The sequence below is a fragment of the Sceloporus occidentalis genome, unplaced genomic scaffold, assembly GCF_023333645.1.
Source record: "Sceloporus occidentalis isolate IW3139 unplaced genomic scaffold, rSceOcc1.0.p SCAF_9, whole genome shotgun sequence".
Classification (NCBI taxonomy): Eukaryota; Metazoa; Chordata; class Lepidosauria; order Squamata; family Phrynosomatidae; genus Sceloporus; species Sceloporus occidentalis.
In genome coordinates this window covers 48,589,692-48,605,757 of record NW_028316989.1, presented here as the reverse complement: position 1 = coordinate 48,605,757, position 16,066 = coordinate 48,589,692, and the positions used below count along the sequence as shown (strand labels likewise).

Below are 16,066 nucleotides of genomic sequence, written 5' to 3'. Positions count from 1 at the left end.
ATATAGAAAGCACTCATTTTCAGAAACAGAACAGAGAAAAGGGGAGAATCCAGGAATACTAATTTGCTTCGTAACACTGTCTGACCAGTCTCATTTTCTGAGCTAACACAAGCGATTTCTATTTTTCCTGATGTTTTATTTTAACCCTTCCCTAGGGACAGACAAGCTAAAGGTTTGTCTGGATCATAGGATCTGTACTTGCCATGTTATTTCTTGATTTGCTGCATTTCTAAACCTGACCAGTTTCTTTCCTAGGGTGCATAACAAGTAAAATTCAAGGAAACCGAAATGAATGCAAAATTCTACATCTAGGCCACAAAAACCAAACGCAGTTACAGGATGGAGGATATTTGGCTTGGCAGTACAACATGTAAAAGGACATCGGGATTTTTCAAACATGACCTAGCAATGAGATGCTGCAGCCAAGAAGACAAATAATATTTTAGCCTGCATTAATAGGGTCATAGTTTTCAAGACAAGGGAACTAACAGCCTCACTATATCTTTTGCCAGTCAAGCTTCATCTTGGGTTCAGTACTGGGCTCCTCATTAAGAAGAATATAAAGAAGCTGGAGCAGGTTGAGAGAAACACAGCAAGGATGATAAGGGGGATAGAGAACAAAACCTATGAGGAAAGGTTGAAAGAACTGGGCAGCCTGGTGAAGAGAAGACAGAAAGGTGGCAAGATCACACTCTTTAAACATCTAAAATCTAAAGAGAAGATGGGGCAGGTTTGTTCTTTGCTGCCCCCAAGGATAGGACCAGGTCTAATGGTTTTAGATTACAGGAGGGTAGATTTCAACTGAACATTTGAAAGAACTTGGCAGTAAAAGCGGTTTGACAATGGAACCAATGACCCAGAAAGGTGATGGATCTCCTTCTCTGGCCATCTTCAAAAACACTCTGGACAGATACCTGCTGGGGATGCTCTAGCTCAGTGGTTCCCAAACTTTGGTCCTCCAGATATTTTGGACCACAGCTTCCAGAATTCCTGATTGTTGGCCAAGCTTGCTGGGACTTCTGGGAACTGAAGTTCAAAACATCTGGAGGACCAAAGTTTGGGGACCACTGCTCTATCTGGCTTCTCCCTACATGGCTTGGGCCCAGGATACCTTGAGGACCGCATCTCCCCATACATTCCGCCCCGCACCCTCAGAACATCTGGGCAGCAACTACTGAGGGTTCCAGGGGCCAGATTAGTCTCCACAACAAGGAGATCATATTCCATCGTCGCCCCGACCCTCTGGAATACGCTGCTCACTGAGCTCCGCTCGGCCACCTCCCTGGCCCAGTTCAGGAAGGAGCTGAAAACCTTCCTGTTCCAATCAGCATTCCCCAATACAAGTTCAGCTTGTCCCCCTCACTGACAGCAAGGGTAGCTGGCTTAAGGGGTTTTAATATTGGTTTTAATAGTTGTATTGTATTTGTATTGTTGTTTGTTTTGATATGTTGATGATATTGCATTGTTTTATTCTGTTGTTCACCGCCCTGATCATGGGAAGGGCGGTATACAAATAAATTTATTATTATTATTATTATTATTATTATTATTATTTTATTATTATTCTCTGCGTTGATCTGGAAGATGGACTCTCTGGCCTGCTGAGCTTTTCCAACTCTATGATTCTACAAAAGAAGTCAGAGGCTGCGTCGTGTAAAGGCCTAATAGGTCTGAAACCATTCCACACTACACTGCTGGAGCCAAAAAAGCCCTTTCCAACCAGAAGAATAGTTGTGCTCAGAAATCATTATGAGGGAACAGAGGTCAGGTAGGAATATATGAACAACCTACCTCAAACATTTTAGTGATCGGTCTAAAACCAAGGATTTTCAATTGTTCCATTTCCCCCCATAAAAGTAAAAAAAGAAAGGGCATCCACCACTTCAACTAACAACTTCAATGGGTCTTTGAAAGGAACACTCTTCTCCCGAAGCCTCTTCAATGCAAGAATGCCCATCTGCATTCAGCTGCAAATGAAAGATGCTTGAGATTTACTGTCACAAGTTTATTGTTATTTTTGGTATTAAACAAGCTTGCAGGATATAATTGTCTACTTTATTTTAGTACTAGAAAAATCAAAACATCTCTGCCAGCATTTTCAGACTTTATTACTCCTGTTGTACTTAGCCATGCAGATGGGAACTGTTTTACACTGCGATTTGTTATCCTAGTTTAAAGACAAGTAATTGGAGAAAAATAATGAGCATTAGACACCATCCTAGTGTATATACTATGAAGCGTCTGTGGGAAGAATTAAAATAGCTTGCAATAATCAAGACAAACAACAATCCAATAAAACAAAACAACAAAACAACAATAAAGATGACATACTTCCAGGGAGTTGAGACATGTTTGTCTGCAATTTTAGACACAATCTTTGCCCTCAGTCCTCTTTATTCTTGCACTGGTAGCAGTCAGCAAGTCTGAGGACAGGCTTCTGCCAAAGACATTCACAGATGCTCTGAACAAGAGAGGAAGCAAACAGAGGATGTGAGCCAACATGAAGGATGAGGAGGGCAGATGGAAATGCAAGGAGGAGGATGGAGGATGGAGGCAGGAAAGCCGAAGAGGAAGGAGAAGGAAGGCAGGCAAGGGGAAGAAACTACTCAGGAACGAGGGAAACAGACAGCAGAAAGGGTGGGAGGCAATAGACTGTAAGGTGAGCACCATGACAGAAGCAGAACAATCCAAAACAATCTAGTATTTCTTGCATGGTTAGCTGTCATCAGCTCAGATCCCACAAGGGACCCAAGGACATTTAAGTTCATAAAGGTCTCCCTTTTGGATCAGGCCAAAGGTCTACCTTACCAGGCTTTCTGTTCCTATAGGATAGGAGCTAGTTTCTGCTCATTCCCTATCAACTGGTAAACAATGGCATATTGGCTGTGATAGTACACAATCATCACAAACAGGAGAATACACAATCATCATGAATAGCAGAAGAGATGTAGATCAGATCTGGCCAAAGGCCAAACAAAAGTAGCCTCCTTCAGACTGGTTCAGATGTTTCCTCGAGTGAAACAAGCTTTCCTCCAGGTATGAAGAACACCTGGACCACACAATAAAATCTTTGGACTTTCAGAAGTAGACAATACAGCATCCAAAACCATCTATTTTCTATGTATTTGCTACCCTGGGGTTTTCTTGCCTTGTTGCCACTGTGTGCCTTCCAGTTGTTTCCGAGTTAGGGGTTTCTAAGCCAGACCTATCCTGGGGTTTTCTTGGAAAGATCAGTTCAGAGGAGGTTTACCATTGCCATCCTCTGAGGCCGAGATTGTGACTTGCCCAAGGATTTCCATGGACCAGTGGGGATTCGAACCCTGGTCTCCAGAGTCGTAGTCCCATGCTCTAACCACCCACAAGTAAACATCTCCAGCTCTGCCTGTCTAACGTCCTCTGCACTTGGAACAGGTAGTATTTCTTAAGCTGGTACTCAGAGAACTTTGACTTTAGAATCCACCTTTTCTTTCTAAGGAACTCTATGTTCCCCAAATTGAATGGCACAAATGCACACCTTAATCCCACATCGTTTGGTCACGGTGTGATAGCTGCAACATTCACACCAAGGAGTCAAGTAAACATGTGGATAGTACACCTCCAAATCTATCTAGTCGTGAGAGGATCTCAGTTCATCCCTGGAGAAATGGTCACAACTCCCATATCACACCATACAGAATCCTTATGGTAATATTTTGATGTACTAATATTACTCATAAATGGTTATACCCATATGTCACTGAATGTAATGGCAACAGTTGTGACATAAGCATCAAAATTAAAATTATACTTTTAAATTACAGTATCATATGGACAGCCTACAGATACTTGTTTGTTTTGCTTTTAGCATATTAATATATTATTTTACTATTTTAATATTTTATAATGTGGTGTTTTATAGTTCTTTTTTTATTGTATACCGTATATACTCGACTATAAGTCAACCTCATATAAATCGAGGGCAGGTTTTGGGGCCAAAATTATGGATTTTGGGATGACCCATGGATAAGTCAAGGGTAAAAAGTAGGGGCATTTAATGGACAATGTAAAGGTCAAAGCAGGCATAACTTATTTGTACTCATACTAAAGGCTGAACGGATGAGAGAGTATATCTATATAAATATAGAGATAGATAAATAGATATACACGAGTTAAAGTGCAGTACTTAGGATTGACCCCTGGATAAGTGGACTCAGGTTTTTGGGGTCACTTTTTAAACCTACATTTCTAGACTTATACATGCGTATATACAGTATGTTTTGATATACCACCCGTTGGTGGAAAGGACATGATAAACAACCACTATTATTATTGTTGTTATTATTCTCCCATTGAATCTCACCCCACTCACCCCATGCCTTCCACTGAGTTCCAGCATTTTAAAGGGACACAGGTGAAGGACATAGACCATATCTGGCAAAAGACACATGTTTAGAGAACAGAGATGTCACCCTCCCCTTCAGGTGATATCAAGTGCGGTCTACACCCGCCGCAGCCCCTATTGATGCCCCTAATCACCATGTTTGTAAAATATCATCTAGACTATGCCCTTCCTTTATGTGGGGGATCTGTTCCGGACCCCTCTGCGTAAAGGGAATCCGTCCTATGCTCGAGCCCCATTTAAATGAACGGGGCTTGTGCATGTGGTGGTGCGGTGGCACACACGCACTGTGGGACACACCATGCCTTTTCCCACCACAGCTTTCAGCGTATGCAGAAAGCCGCGTAAGACGTGCCTATGTATGACATGAGCGCACTGTACATATGTATCTGCTTCTCATGTTCTCTGCAGTAGCCATCTTTCCCTCAAAGGTACACCCAAGCTTCCAAAGAGAAGTTGTTTTACACTGAAGGCACACACCCATGATTCCTGCCCAGCAGGCCAACAAGTCATACGTGTGACACTCTGTGCAAAGTGCTGCTGGTTTTGTGGCTTCGTACAGTTCCTGCCTATAAGGCACCCCCGGTTTTTTGTTTTTTATGCAATTTGTGTCTTCAGCTCCTTGCAATGTAATAAATCTTGATTTGAACTAAAAGCAATGTACACAACAGGTTATCACCATTACAGCAGCTACAGCGATGCTAATGACTGCTTTGAAATGAGTACAAAACACTTCCAGTGTTAGCCTACAGAGATCTGATCCAGTTTTTCAGAGAAAAACATGTTCGGCATAAGATGACTGCTAAGTCTGTGAGCAAGACATCTGTATGGGTCCAGGAATAAATAAGGTAAGGTATAGGTGGCCTTTGATTTACAACAACAACAAAACACTTGCAGGTACCTGAATTATACCTTTTGTAGCCTCCCTTTCCAAATTCTTATCTCATTCTTCATATGTATTTCAGCAGAACAGTTCATCAAGATTGCTTTCCAGTTATTCAATATGCAATTTCACACAGCACTTCAGACTTCTTTGTAATGATCACTAACAGTATACTACTTATAGTACATTATACTCATACGCAGATGTTTTTAAAGGGGAAAAAAACCAAGATTTAAACACACAATTGAGGATGTACCCCAAAGTTCAGGAAAACAGTTGTGACAGAACAAAATACTGCTGCCAGTTATCAATGAGATTGGGGAGTTTAGTAATGCTAGTAAGGACGCAATCCTATACTCATGCGTTGTGTGCCTTCAAGATGTTTCCAATTTATGACAACCCTAAGGCAAACCTATCATGGGGTTTCCCTGGCAAGATTTCTTGAGGAGGTTTGCCACTGCCTTTCCTTGAGGCTGAGAGGATGTGGCTCATCCAATGGGTTTCCATGGTCCCCAGAGTCCTAGTCCAACACTCAAACCATCATGCCACACTGGCTTTTATACCTCCATGGAAACCTACTTCTAAGTAGATCTATTTCAGAGGGAAATAAGCTGTACAACACACACAGATGACTAATCAATATATTGACCAATGTCTCCGTTCCCAGGACACAAGAAATGTTAACATCATTATATAACCAGGCACTCTTTTATAGCTGAAAATGTTTTCTCTTTCTATTCTGCCTGATCACAGACAACATTTTTAAACACATTAAAGGAGTAACAATGTCCAAGCTGAGTTTCCAGCAGATTAGTGACAAATTCTCCACAAAGTAGTCAATAATAAATCACTACCTATTTCTTGTGGTCTCTCATCTCCTCTTTGTTGTAACCACCAACACTCTCAGCTGGATAAACTGGTATAAATTCCCAGCCACTTGAAATGAATATGGGTAAACTATCAGCTACAGACAGCAATGCTCCTTGCGCCGCATTATTTGATCTGACAATTGCTTGCCAATCCTAGACAACAGTCTCATTGGTGGTTGGAGTCCCTTTTCCCTCTTCACTAAGAAATGTCACCTAGAAATGATATTTCCATTTATGAACTTTTTCTTCTTTTCAAATGAATGTCCTGCTCAGTTGTAGGAAATATTATCTTTCACAAAAGGAATAATCATTGCACAACGTCCAGATGGACATTTTTCTGATTGTTTCTGTGCTGTTCCTCAGCTTTGTTGCTCGCATACATTTTCATGCTGCCACATTTGACGGGAATTCTGCTAGACACACACCTATGTGCCCTGAAGCCTCCTAACCGGGTTCAAACATCGAGATTTTATTCCAGCACTTTTCCCCAAGACGCGCAGAAGAGAAACCGAAGACAAGAAAAAGAGCCCAAAGACTGAATACTGCAGAAACCTTTTCCTACCCAAAGGCCTTTCTTTGCCTGGATGCTCTTGAATCTTGTAGCTGTTATTTGCCAAAAAGGAAGAAATCCTAAAGTGTGCTTCCCAGCAAGAAAGCACAACTACAAGGGAAAACATTGTTAGTGGTATTCAAAAGAAGAAAGTGCAATCGTCTCTGGTCTTACTCATACACAGAATGTCAACCGACTAGGACTATGAGAGATACGCCAGGGAGCCAGAATGAGACCTCTCTCTCAAAAGACAATTACATGAAAATAAGGAAAGGGAGAAGGGGGTGAAAGATGGAGAAGATAGGGAAGGAGAAGTAGGGATGGAAAGAACACAGAGAGAATGGGAAGGGAGATCAAGGAAAGAAAAAAGAAGGGGAGCCTGAATGTGAGGCTGAAGGAATGGGAATGCAGGGTTGGTAGTTTTATATAAGATCCCTTGAAGTATAGATATGTTTTGGTGGGGTTTTTTTCCTTTGAATGTGAGTATGTTTTAATGTGGTGCATATAATTTTGAACAAAGATATTATATCTATATATAAAAAACTAGATTATTTGGGGAATTCCCTCTAAACTAAACACATGAAAGCTCTACAATGGCCCCAACTGCTCCCTGCATAATTTCCAGTCTCCTAGACATCCTTGGTTAGAAACTTAACCTTTGCCCACACACCAAAGAGTCTCGGTCTCCATTGCTCCCTTCACTCCTCTTTCAGTTTCTCTCTTCCATGCAATCCACTGGTTTGTTTTCTTTTCTCGGGATCCTCCCCTGCTTCTCCTCTTCAACCCATCCAATTTCCTTCCTTGCTCAGGATTCTCTATCACAGCTGCATCAGTCCTGCAGTTGCTGCTCATCTTTCTCTGTGTCTCCATCACACCTTGTTGCCAATACCTTCCTTCCATCTGCCCAAAATATGCCCCGACCTTAAACATACGGCATGAAAGCACCACTGGCATCAACAAGGCTTACTCTGTGCAATGCATTCAGCATTTGGGAGTTATTTTTATTCAGCACCAATTGACTTTAAACAAACATTGAAATAACAATAAACAATTGGTTAGAAATAACTCCTGCCTCCTCCAACTCTGAGTCTTTGGCTTTCTCTGCAATACCTTTAAGGTCAAGAACAGTTATTTTAAGAGAAATCTGCAGCCTTTGCTGGAGGAACTCAGGATAAAAAATCCTTTCCCATGGCCTTTTAAGATTCATCGACAGAAACTCCTAATGAAGTATAAAACCCTTCACGAACGAGTGTGCGCGCATGTCATCCTTATGTGTGTGCGTGTGAAATGTGAAATCTGATTTCTATTGGCAAACATACTGGAATATTGATTATTCCTACTGCTGCAGCTGCTGCCTCTTCTTATTGGAGCTGCGTTGCCCCAAGATTAAAGAAATGAAAACGTAAAGATTATCTCTCAAAAAGCATTAGAGGACCACAGTGCATCCAAAAAAGGGAAAAGTGATCAAGAGGAAGATGTGAAGCTACAGCAAGGGCTGCCCATTGAAAAACCATTTGAACTCTGGAACTGCACTGCATTCTCTGAAGCCCAAGAGTCGGGGAGATCTCTGGAAGCCAAAATTGTTTAGACAAAATTGTAAATCAGATACTGAAACTCATGCTTTCTGCTTATGCAGGTATCTTCTGCTGAATCCTATTGCTTTCACCTGTGTGGGTCCAAGACATTCTAAAGACCCTCTTTGTGGGGCTAGGAACCCTTCTAGAGGCTTTTGCTATCGATGAGGGCTGCCACTACTTTTGGGAGGGACATTCTGCTGGTCTTGGATTCCAAAATCAGATGTCCAATCTGCCCAAAGGATTCACGTTTCTCTGAGGCTGCATCCTCCCTGCAGAAATAATCCTGGTTGAGAGCACTTTAACTGCCATGGCTATGGAATCCTGGGATCTGTAGTTTGCTGGTGGTTACATGTCTCACAAAACAACAGTTTCCAGAATTCCATGCACTGAGTCATGGCAATTCAAGTGGGGTCAGACTATAACCACCTTAATAAATAAACAAAAGAGGGCAAACCCCCCTCCAGTATAATTTCTCCTCAAACTGAAAGCAGCTCCAGTCACACAGAGCTTGAACCCAATTTACTGCCAGCCACAAGGCCTCCCTGCCATTTCTCAATAAGCAGCACTTCCCCTTCTAACACTTGGAACAGAGACTGACAAACTAACCTGTAATCCTATTGTAGCCCAGGAAACAGGGGGAATGGGACATTCCTCCATCGCAGAAGCAGTTTGTAGTGGGGGGAGAGAGTGAAAAACAAACTTACAGCAGACAAAATCTATTTCCCTGTAGACTGAGATCAGTTCTGAATATCCCTCTATAAAGACGTCCAAATGTAAGCAAAATTACTGATCATCATATCAAGAAGTACCCTTCCAAAGAGAAAGCTTTTTCCCCCAAACTCCTTATATCCAGCCAAAGCATGTAGCTTTCCCCTTCAAACAGGAGAGCAAACACATAGGCCCAGTCAATTTCACATTTACGTTGACATAGGGCTACTAGGATCCTGCTTTGACGCTAGATGCTCAGGCAACAGCCATGGTCTGCAGTGCTTTTTCACAGCTTCAGCTAATGTACCAGTTGCCCCTTTCCTGGACAAGACTCATCACAATAATGCATGTCTTATTTACTTTGTGGTTGGACTATCACAGCATGTGGGGCTGTCCTCAAAGTGTTCAGATGCTGCAGCTGATGCAAAATACAACTGAACTGCTTTTTGGAAGGTATGCTGTAAGGCCTGCATTACATGGACTGCATTTGCGCCAAGCTGTTCCTGGGCTCAGAGATCAAGATGCTGGTTCTCAGCTACAAATCCCTAAATGCTCAGGACATTTGAACATCTCATCCCATATCAGCCTGCCCTACAAAGACTCTTTGCTGGTATCTCTGTTATACACTCCATCTTGAAATGAGGTTAGGTTGGCAGAAGTACACAATAAGGTCTTTTGTGTGTGGGCGTTGTATGGCTTCAAGTCATTTCCAAATTATGGCAACCCTAAGGCCATATCGTGGTTTTCTTGGCAAGATTTGTTCTGGTGAGGTTTGCCATTGCCTTCCCCTGAGGCTGAGAGTGTGTGACCTGCCCAAAGTCACCCAATGGGTTTCACGGCTGAGTGAGAAATCAAACCCTGGTCCCTAGAGTTGTAGTCCAACACTAAAACCCCTATGCCACGCTGGCTCTTGACAAAGTCTTGGCTATATCCAAATATATCCATTCAAAGGAGGAAGAGACATAGCTGGCGGGATGCATCTGTTTAAGAGAGAAAGAGAAACTCCTAACCCTTTTCTGTAGAATCACTCCATTTGCTGGACTCCTTCCTAAGGGATTTTGCATTAGCTCCTGCTCAGTTCCACTGCGCAGTAAAGACATCTGTGTCCCACTTATTACTGGATGGTCTTAACACAAATGGATCATTTCTTTTTGGAAATGTTATTGCAATAATCTTAAATATTTCCTTCGTACTCTGCCTCGAGGGCCTTATGACCGAAAGGCCGACTATAAATATTTTAACAAACAACAATAAGGCCTGCTTATGTTGGGAAAAGAAACGGGAACCAACTGCAGAGGCAGACATTAAGGGGAACGAGGGGAACAAGCATATAGAAAAGTTAGGATATGGGATAAAAAGATGGCAAAAGGTGGAAGAAGGTACAAAGGCTTCTCTCTTCTTTTACAAGAGCTGCGGATTGGAGGGTAACTGAAGGCAGTCATCTTCCAGAAGACAACCTAAAATTCAAGATATTGAAATGAAACAAATCCTACGATGCCACTCCTTTTTAAAGAAAATAGTAATTCATCTAGTAGTTTTCTTGAGCTCTCTGGGGGAAAACTGCACATCCACCCACATGCATATATATATATATATATATATATAGAGAGAGAGAGAGAGAGAGAGAGAGAGAGAGAGAGAGATTCCTTCTCTCCGCAGGGGCATGAAAGGAAGTGAAAGGAAGAGCTGGAATCTTTTGCCAACTAAACCAACCAAGCTCCCAAACTGCTATCTCACAAGCATCTCATCCTAGCCAATGAAAGTCAGCTACCTACACCTTTTCTGCATTTACTGCACTAAGATTAATGAAGCAAGCCCAAGTGTGAAGGAAAACAAATAAAGGTTGTTGTGCTTTTACGAGAAGCCGTCTACGCAAATGGATCCTCGGCCTCCTTAAGTCTCCCACTGCCGCAAGGCCAGCAAGATTCCCCACAGCCCCAAACACAAAAGGCAATGGAGGTTATAAAGAGGGTCAATTCATCTTCACCTCCACAAAGAGAGAGCTGCCATTGCTGAGCACACAGACCCCAAAGGAGGAAAAGCACCTTTAAAAGAAAAAGTCAAGGGGGAGAAAAAGATGTTTTTTATTTTTTAAAAAGGCGGTATGTAAACATTTCCAGAATCAATGAGACATCATGAAAGACAGCAAACAAAATAATCCCATGGGTAAATGTATTTGGCATGTGTTGGGTTTTTCCCTGCATGTGTTACCTTTAAAAAGAGCATGATAGATTTGATGTATTTCTGTAGGCTCACAATGAAATCATGATTGCAAAAGTCTCCAAGAGGCATGAAAGAAGGAACACCTTTGGCTCCAGATAGACCCATATTGTTACTATTCCACATCCCATTTTCACAGTCCTTATTGTAAGTCAGGGTATTTAGGCAGCCAGCGTCTCAAAACAGAGATGTTATTAAATGTACTGAATTCTTAGCCCCCCACCCCCCAAAAAAATTCCTTCTGTTTACCAAGGTTGGGGGGGGGGGGTTGCTGATGAATAAAAAAGGAAAGAGTGCCTTATTGTGAGAAAGCCCCTGGAATTGTAGGAGCCAACCCACACAGCAGCCATTGAAAGCGGAGTCTCATTTCCAGACTTCCAAAAGGGGCTTTTTAAAAAGTGTCTTTTCTTAGAAGGATTGGCGGTAAATTTGTCTCCCTGGGACTTTTAAGCTCACTTTCCAATATGAGATTTAGAAACTATACTGAGGAACAGAGGAGTAAGAAAAGAGAACACAATGAGATTCAGCACTTTCAGTTTCCTCTTGCTCTAAAACAGGAAAGCAAGGTAGTGGGAGTTTCCTTCTATCTCTTCTCCCTCTCCAGAGAGTTTAGCAGAGAATGCCAGCTCAGGAAGCAGAGCTCAAAAAGGAGCTTTAAGCTTCATGACAAAGCTGAGCGTAGCCCAACTTTCTCCATCTCCGACTTCCATTAAAGGGAGCCCTTGATCATTTCTTCTGCCTATGATTTTGAATGAACCGCAACAAACCTCTTGGGAAGCAGAAAGATGCGTAGATATACACACAGTGCATCCATTTCTTCCCTTCTGTAGCATGCTGCATTTCAAAGGATTTGTGCAATATACAGGTCCAAAACACACTGCAGAAATAGTCCAGTTTGAGACCACTTTAACTGCCCTGGCTCAATGCTAGGGAATCCTGGGAACTGTAGTTTTGGAAAACATTTAGCCTTCTCTGTCAGAAAGAGCTCTGGTGCCAAAATAATTCCTAGGATTCCCTAGCACTGAGCCAGGACAGTTAAAGCAGTCTCAAACTGGATTACTTCTGCAGTGTGTTCTGGACCTTGGTAAATAAAACCTGTGTGTGTGTGTGTGTCTGCATCTACATTGCAGGAATAAATAAACCAGTCTGACACCACTTTAACTGGCACAGCTCAATGCTATGGAATCCTGGGAACTGTAGTTTGTTGTGGCTCCAAAATTCCAGAGCACTGAGCTGTGCTCAGAAAGCCTTAGTTTTCAGTCCTTTGTACGTTGCACAAACAAAACTTTTGAAATGCAGGCTTTATATCACAAAGGGAAGAAAGGAAAGGGATTTGACAGCAACCAAAACCAAGATAACGCACCACACTTGGATTCCTCTCCCTTTAAAACAAACACAAAATGAGAAGCGCCTCATTTCTGGCTGTTTCCACACACTTCACGCAACGACCTCTCTCTGAAATTAAGGCTCCGTGCCTCTGAGGAAGAAAATAAGCCAAATCTGCAAAAGCTTAAGCTAGGACTTCTTTCGCTCGGTTGGTTGGCAAAACCCCTTTGCTTCCTGAACAAGAGAAATCGGAGAGAGGGTCTTGTCAGTCTGGAATATCAGAACGCCATGAGAAAGCTGGAGAGGGCTCCAAAAAGTCAGAGAGTTAGAGACAGCTGCAAAAAACTATGGCAGATGAGCAAAGGAGGGGAAATACAGCTTTTCCTCCATGCCGTTCCCAATGCCTTATAAGAAGCCCTTCATTTCAGTCCTCTGCCTCTTTAGGCTCCTTCTCAGGACCTTTGCTCAGCTGTTGCTTTACTGAGTTCCCAGGAGAAAGCCCAGCCCTGTCCCAAAGGCATTCCTGGGGGTGGATCATTGGGGGGTGAAAGGAAGGGGTCTTGGGGGTGAAGGTGAGCGATCTAGAGAGAGATTGCAATGGAGCTAAATACCCCTTCAGGACCCCCCAAAAGTGGGCCCCCTTCAAGGGCTGAGAGGAGCTGTGGGACTGTGGCGTCTATGGGAGACCCAGTGCCATGGGGAGGGTTTCCGCAGAGGGACAGGCCCCCTCCGAAAGGAGGGTTTTCTGGGGGGCCTTGGGGCTGCCCTCCCTGACCCAAAGCAGCTTTCCTTCCAGGTCCACAAAACCCTTCTCTGCCCTTTCAGTCTTCCTCCTTTCGCTAAGTGCATTTCTCTCTCTTGCAAACTCCAGCAGAAAAGGCTTTAACTGCCCTGGCTCAGTGCTAGGGAATCCTGGGAAGTGTAGTTTTGCATTTTATTCTCATTGGAAGCCACCTCAATCCAACTGGAGAGGCGGGATATAAATAAAATGTATTAGTCTTATTATTCTTATTAAAAGACAAAGCAGACACAGTCCAGATTGAGAGCGCTTCACCTGCCCTGGCTCAGTGCTAGGGAACCCTGGGAAGTGTAGTCCTGCGAGAAATCATATAGCAGCCTTCTGTTAGAGAGCGCTCTGGTGCCACAATGAACTGCAGCTCCCAGCATCCCCTAGCATTGGGCCAAGGCAGTTAAAAGGGTCTCAAGCCGGATTATTTCTGCTACCAAATACACAATTTAGGGCAGAATTGAAGGAGCAAGGCTATGCGAAAGCGTGGGAAAACACACACAAAGCAGGGCCCCTTTAATAGATGTAAGCAGAAGCCCCCCCTCAAGTCAGAGAAGCCCTATATCCCCCCCCCCACAGAATGGAGTTTAAGGGAGATAAACAGAAGCCCCCCTCCCCAACTGAAAGAAACCCCAGAGAAAGGAGTGGGGAAGTTTATGGAGAGGAAAGAGAGGCTTCGTGGAGGCCAGGAAAGGAATGAAGGCCCCCTCCCCAATTACACCTTGAATATAGGGAAGCAGAAGCCCCCCTCCCCAACTGAAAAGAAGCCCCATAGGAAACACTGGGGAGGTTTATGGGGTTGGGATGATGAAGGGTGGGATGCCAGGAAAAGGGTGAGAGCCCCCTCCCCACCATTGAAACAGACCTGCCCCTGTCCTACCTCGCAGGGCTGTAGGGAAGACCCCGGCCCTGTATTGAAGAGCCCTAACTCCAAGGGGCCCGGAGAGGGGTCTGGGGGGACTCTGCTTCACAAGGACCCCTCTGCGGCTGCTCCTGAGGGTCTTCCCCCCATTTGGGGGGTCCTGGGGGGGTCAGAGAGTCCCAAAGCCTCCCCTGATCCCCCCCAAGCAAAGCCCCGCTCCTTCAGGCCCGTTCCCGGCCCCTGCCCGCCCCCCGGGGCCCTCCGCCGCCATCTGGGTCTGGGGGCGTCGGAGGAGAAGGGGGCTCCCAACTGCGCCTTTACCTTTAGTTCCGCACTGTCCGCCATCTTGAATCGCGGGGCGCAGGCGCACTGGGCTCCGCCGCCGGCCCCAGGCCACGCCCACCACGCACCGCGCGCCGCCTTTGAATCCGACGAGGAGGAGGAGGAGGAGGAGGGGCCGCCATTTTGTCCCTCCGTCAAAGGGGGCGGGGCGAAGGAGGGTCTGGGACTTCAGCTCCCAGCATCCCAGGCTAATGGCCAAGCTGGCTGAGGCTTCTGGGAAATGGAGTCCAAAACACTTGGGAGGACCAGGGATTGGCAAGCACTGGGGGAGATGGAGATGTCTATCTGTGTATATGTATCTCTGTGTATTTATATGTGTGTGTGAATATATATATATATATATATATATATATATATATGTATATTTAAAGGTGTGTGAATATATTATATATCTGTATATTACATATATGTATATATCTCTATGTGTGAGTATATATATATATGTATATTTATGTGTGTGAGTATACATATATATGGATATATATCTGTATATTTATGTGTGAGAGTATATATGTATTATGTCTCTATATTTGTGTGTGTCTATATGTCTATGGCTGTCTGTGTATTTGTGTGTATGTACATATGTATATAAATGTGTGTATATATGTGTATGCATATGTCTGTTTGTGACTGTGTATATATGTGTATATACTTGTGTCCATGTTTGTATATGTATATATGTGTGTGTGTGTCTGTCTATATACTTGTGTCTATGTTTGTATATGTTTATGTGTGTATGCATGTGTGTATATATGTGTGTGTTTATGACTATGCATATGTTTATATACTTATGTCTACATTTGTATATATGTGTGTGCTTATGACTATATGTAGACATGTCTATATACTTGTAGTGTATCTGTATGTTTGTGTGTATATATATATATGTGTGTGTGTGTGTGTGTGTGTGTGTGTGATTATTTCTGCAGTGTGTTTTGGACCTTTGTGGTTGGGGTCCTTAGACCCAAACCTCCCAGGCAAAACCCACAATCCTGTGAAGTCTGCCTTGAGTTGGGCCATACCTGGCAGGAAGGCAGAAGCACACCAAGCCTACACAATGTAGTAATTAAACAACAAGGTAAGGCTAGCAGCAGCCAAAGAACTGAATACTCCCATGCATTGTCTTTTTACACCACTATGATATTTTCTTCTCAGTCAGGAAATCTATTCAGTCCTAGCTGTGTCGGCCCTGCAGCAAAATACGACAAAACCCGAAATCACAGGAAAGCAATACCTTTCTTGGCCAAACAAATATGCAGGAAAATAGCATCAAGCAAACTTTTGAAGCTCCCCTGGGTCCTTCATCAGGCAAGAGATGCTTAAAAACCATGCAGGAGACAAGCGAGGATGGCAGAGTCAAGGGCCTACATCTTGTATCCGATGTTGTTTCTGTTGCGGTTCATTTGGTCCGGAGGGACAAAGGGCAATAAAAAGACAGGTAATGGAATTTCAAAAGTCTCTTATTGCCCTTTGGCTCTGGTCCTCTCTTGGCCAAGAAGCGGAGTGACCTTTGCCTGCATTGAGGATCCTCCAGAACGACAACGACAACAGAAGCGATGTCTGA

At 43.5% G+C, this 16,066-nt stretch overlaps 1 protein-coding gene across 2 annotated transcripts in view; it reads right to left on the bottom strand.

Moving 5' to 3' along the window:
* LOC149307500 (E3 SUMO-protein ligase PIAS1) overlaps positions 1-14,523 on the bottom strand; it is a 41,285-nt gene extending 26,762 nt beyond the window's left edge. Inside the window, exon 1 of one of the 2 annotated variants that reach the window (XM_089539303.1) lies at positions 14,482-14,523. In XM_089539303.1, coding sequence (XP_089395429.1) covers positions 14,482-14,505 — 24 coding nt within the window. In that variant the 5' untranslated portion in view covers positions 14,506-14,523. Of the gene's footprint in view, positions 1-14,178; positions 14,229-14,481 lie in introns of those variants that run through there. The other variant, XM_089539302.1, reaches the window with a different exon arrangement.
* Positions 14,524-16,066: the final 1,543 nt, after the last annotated feature.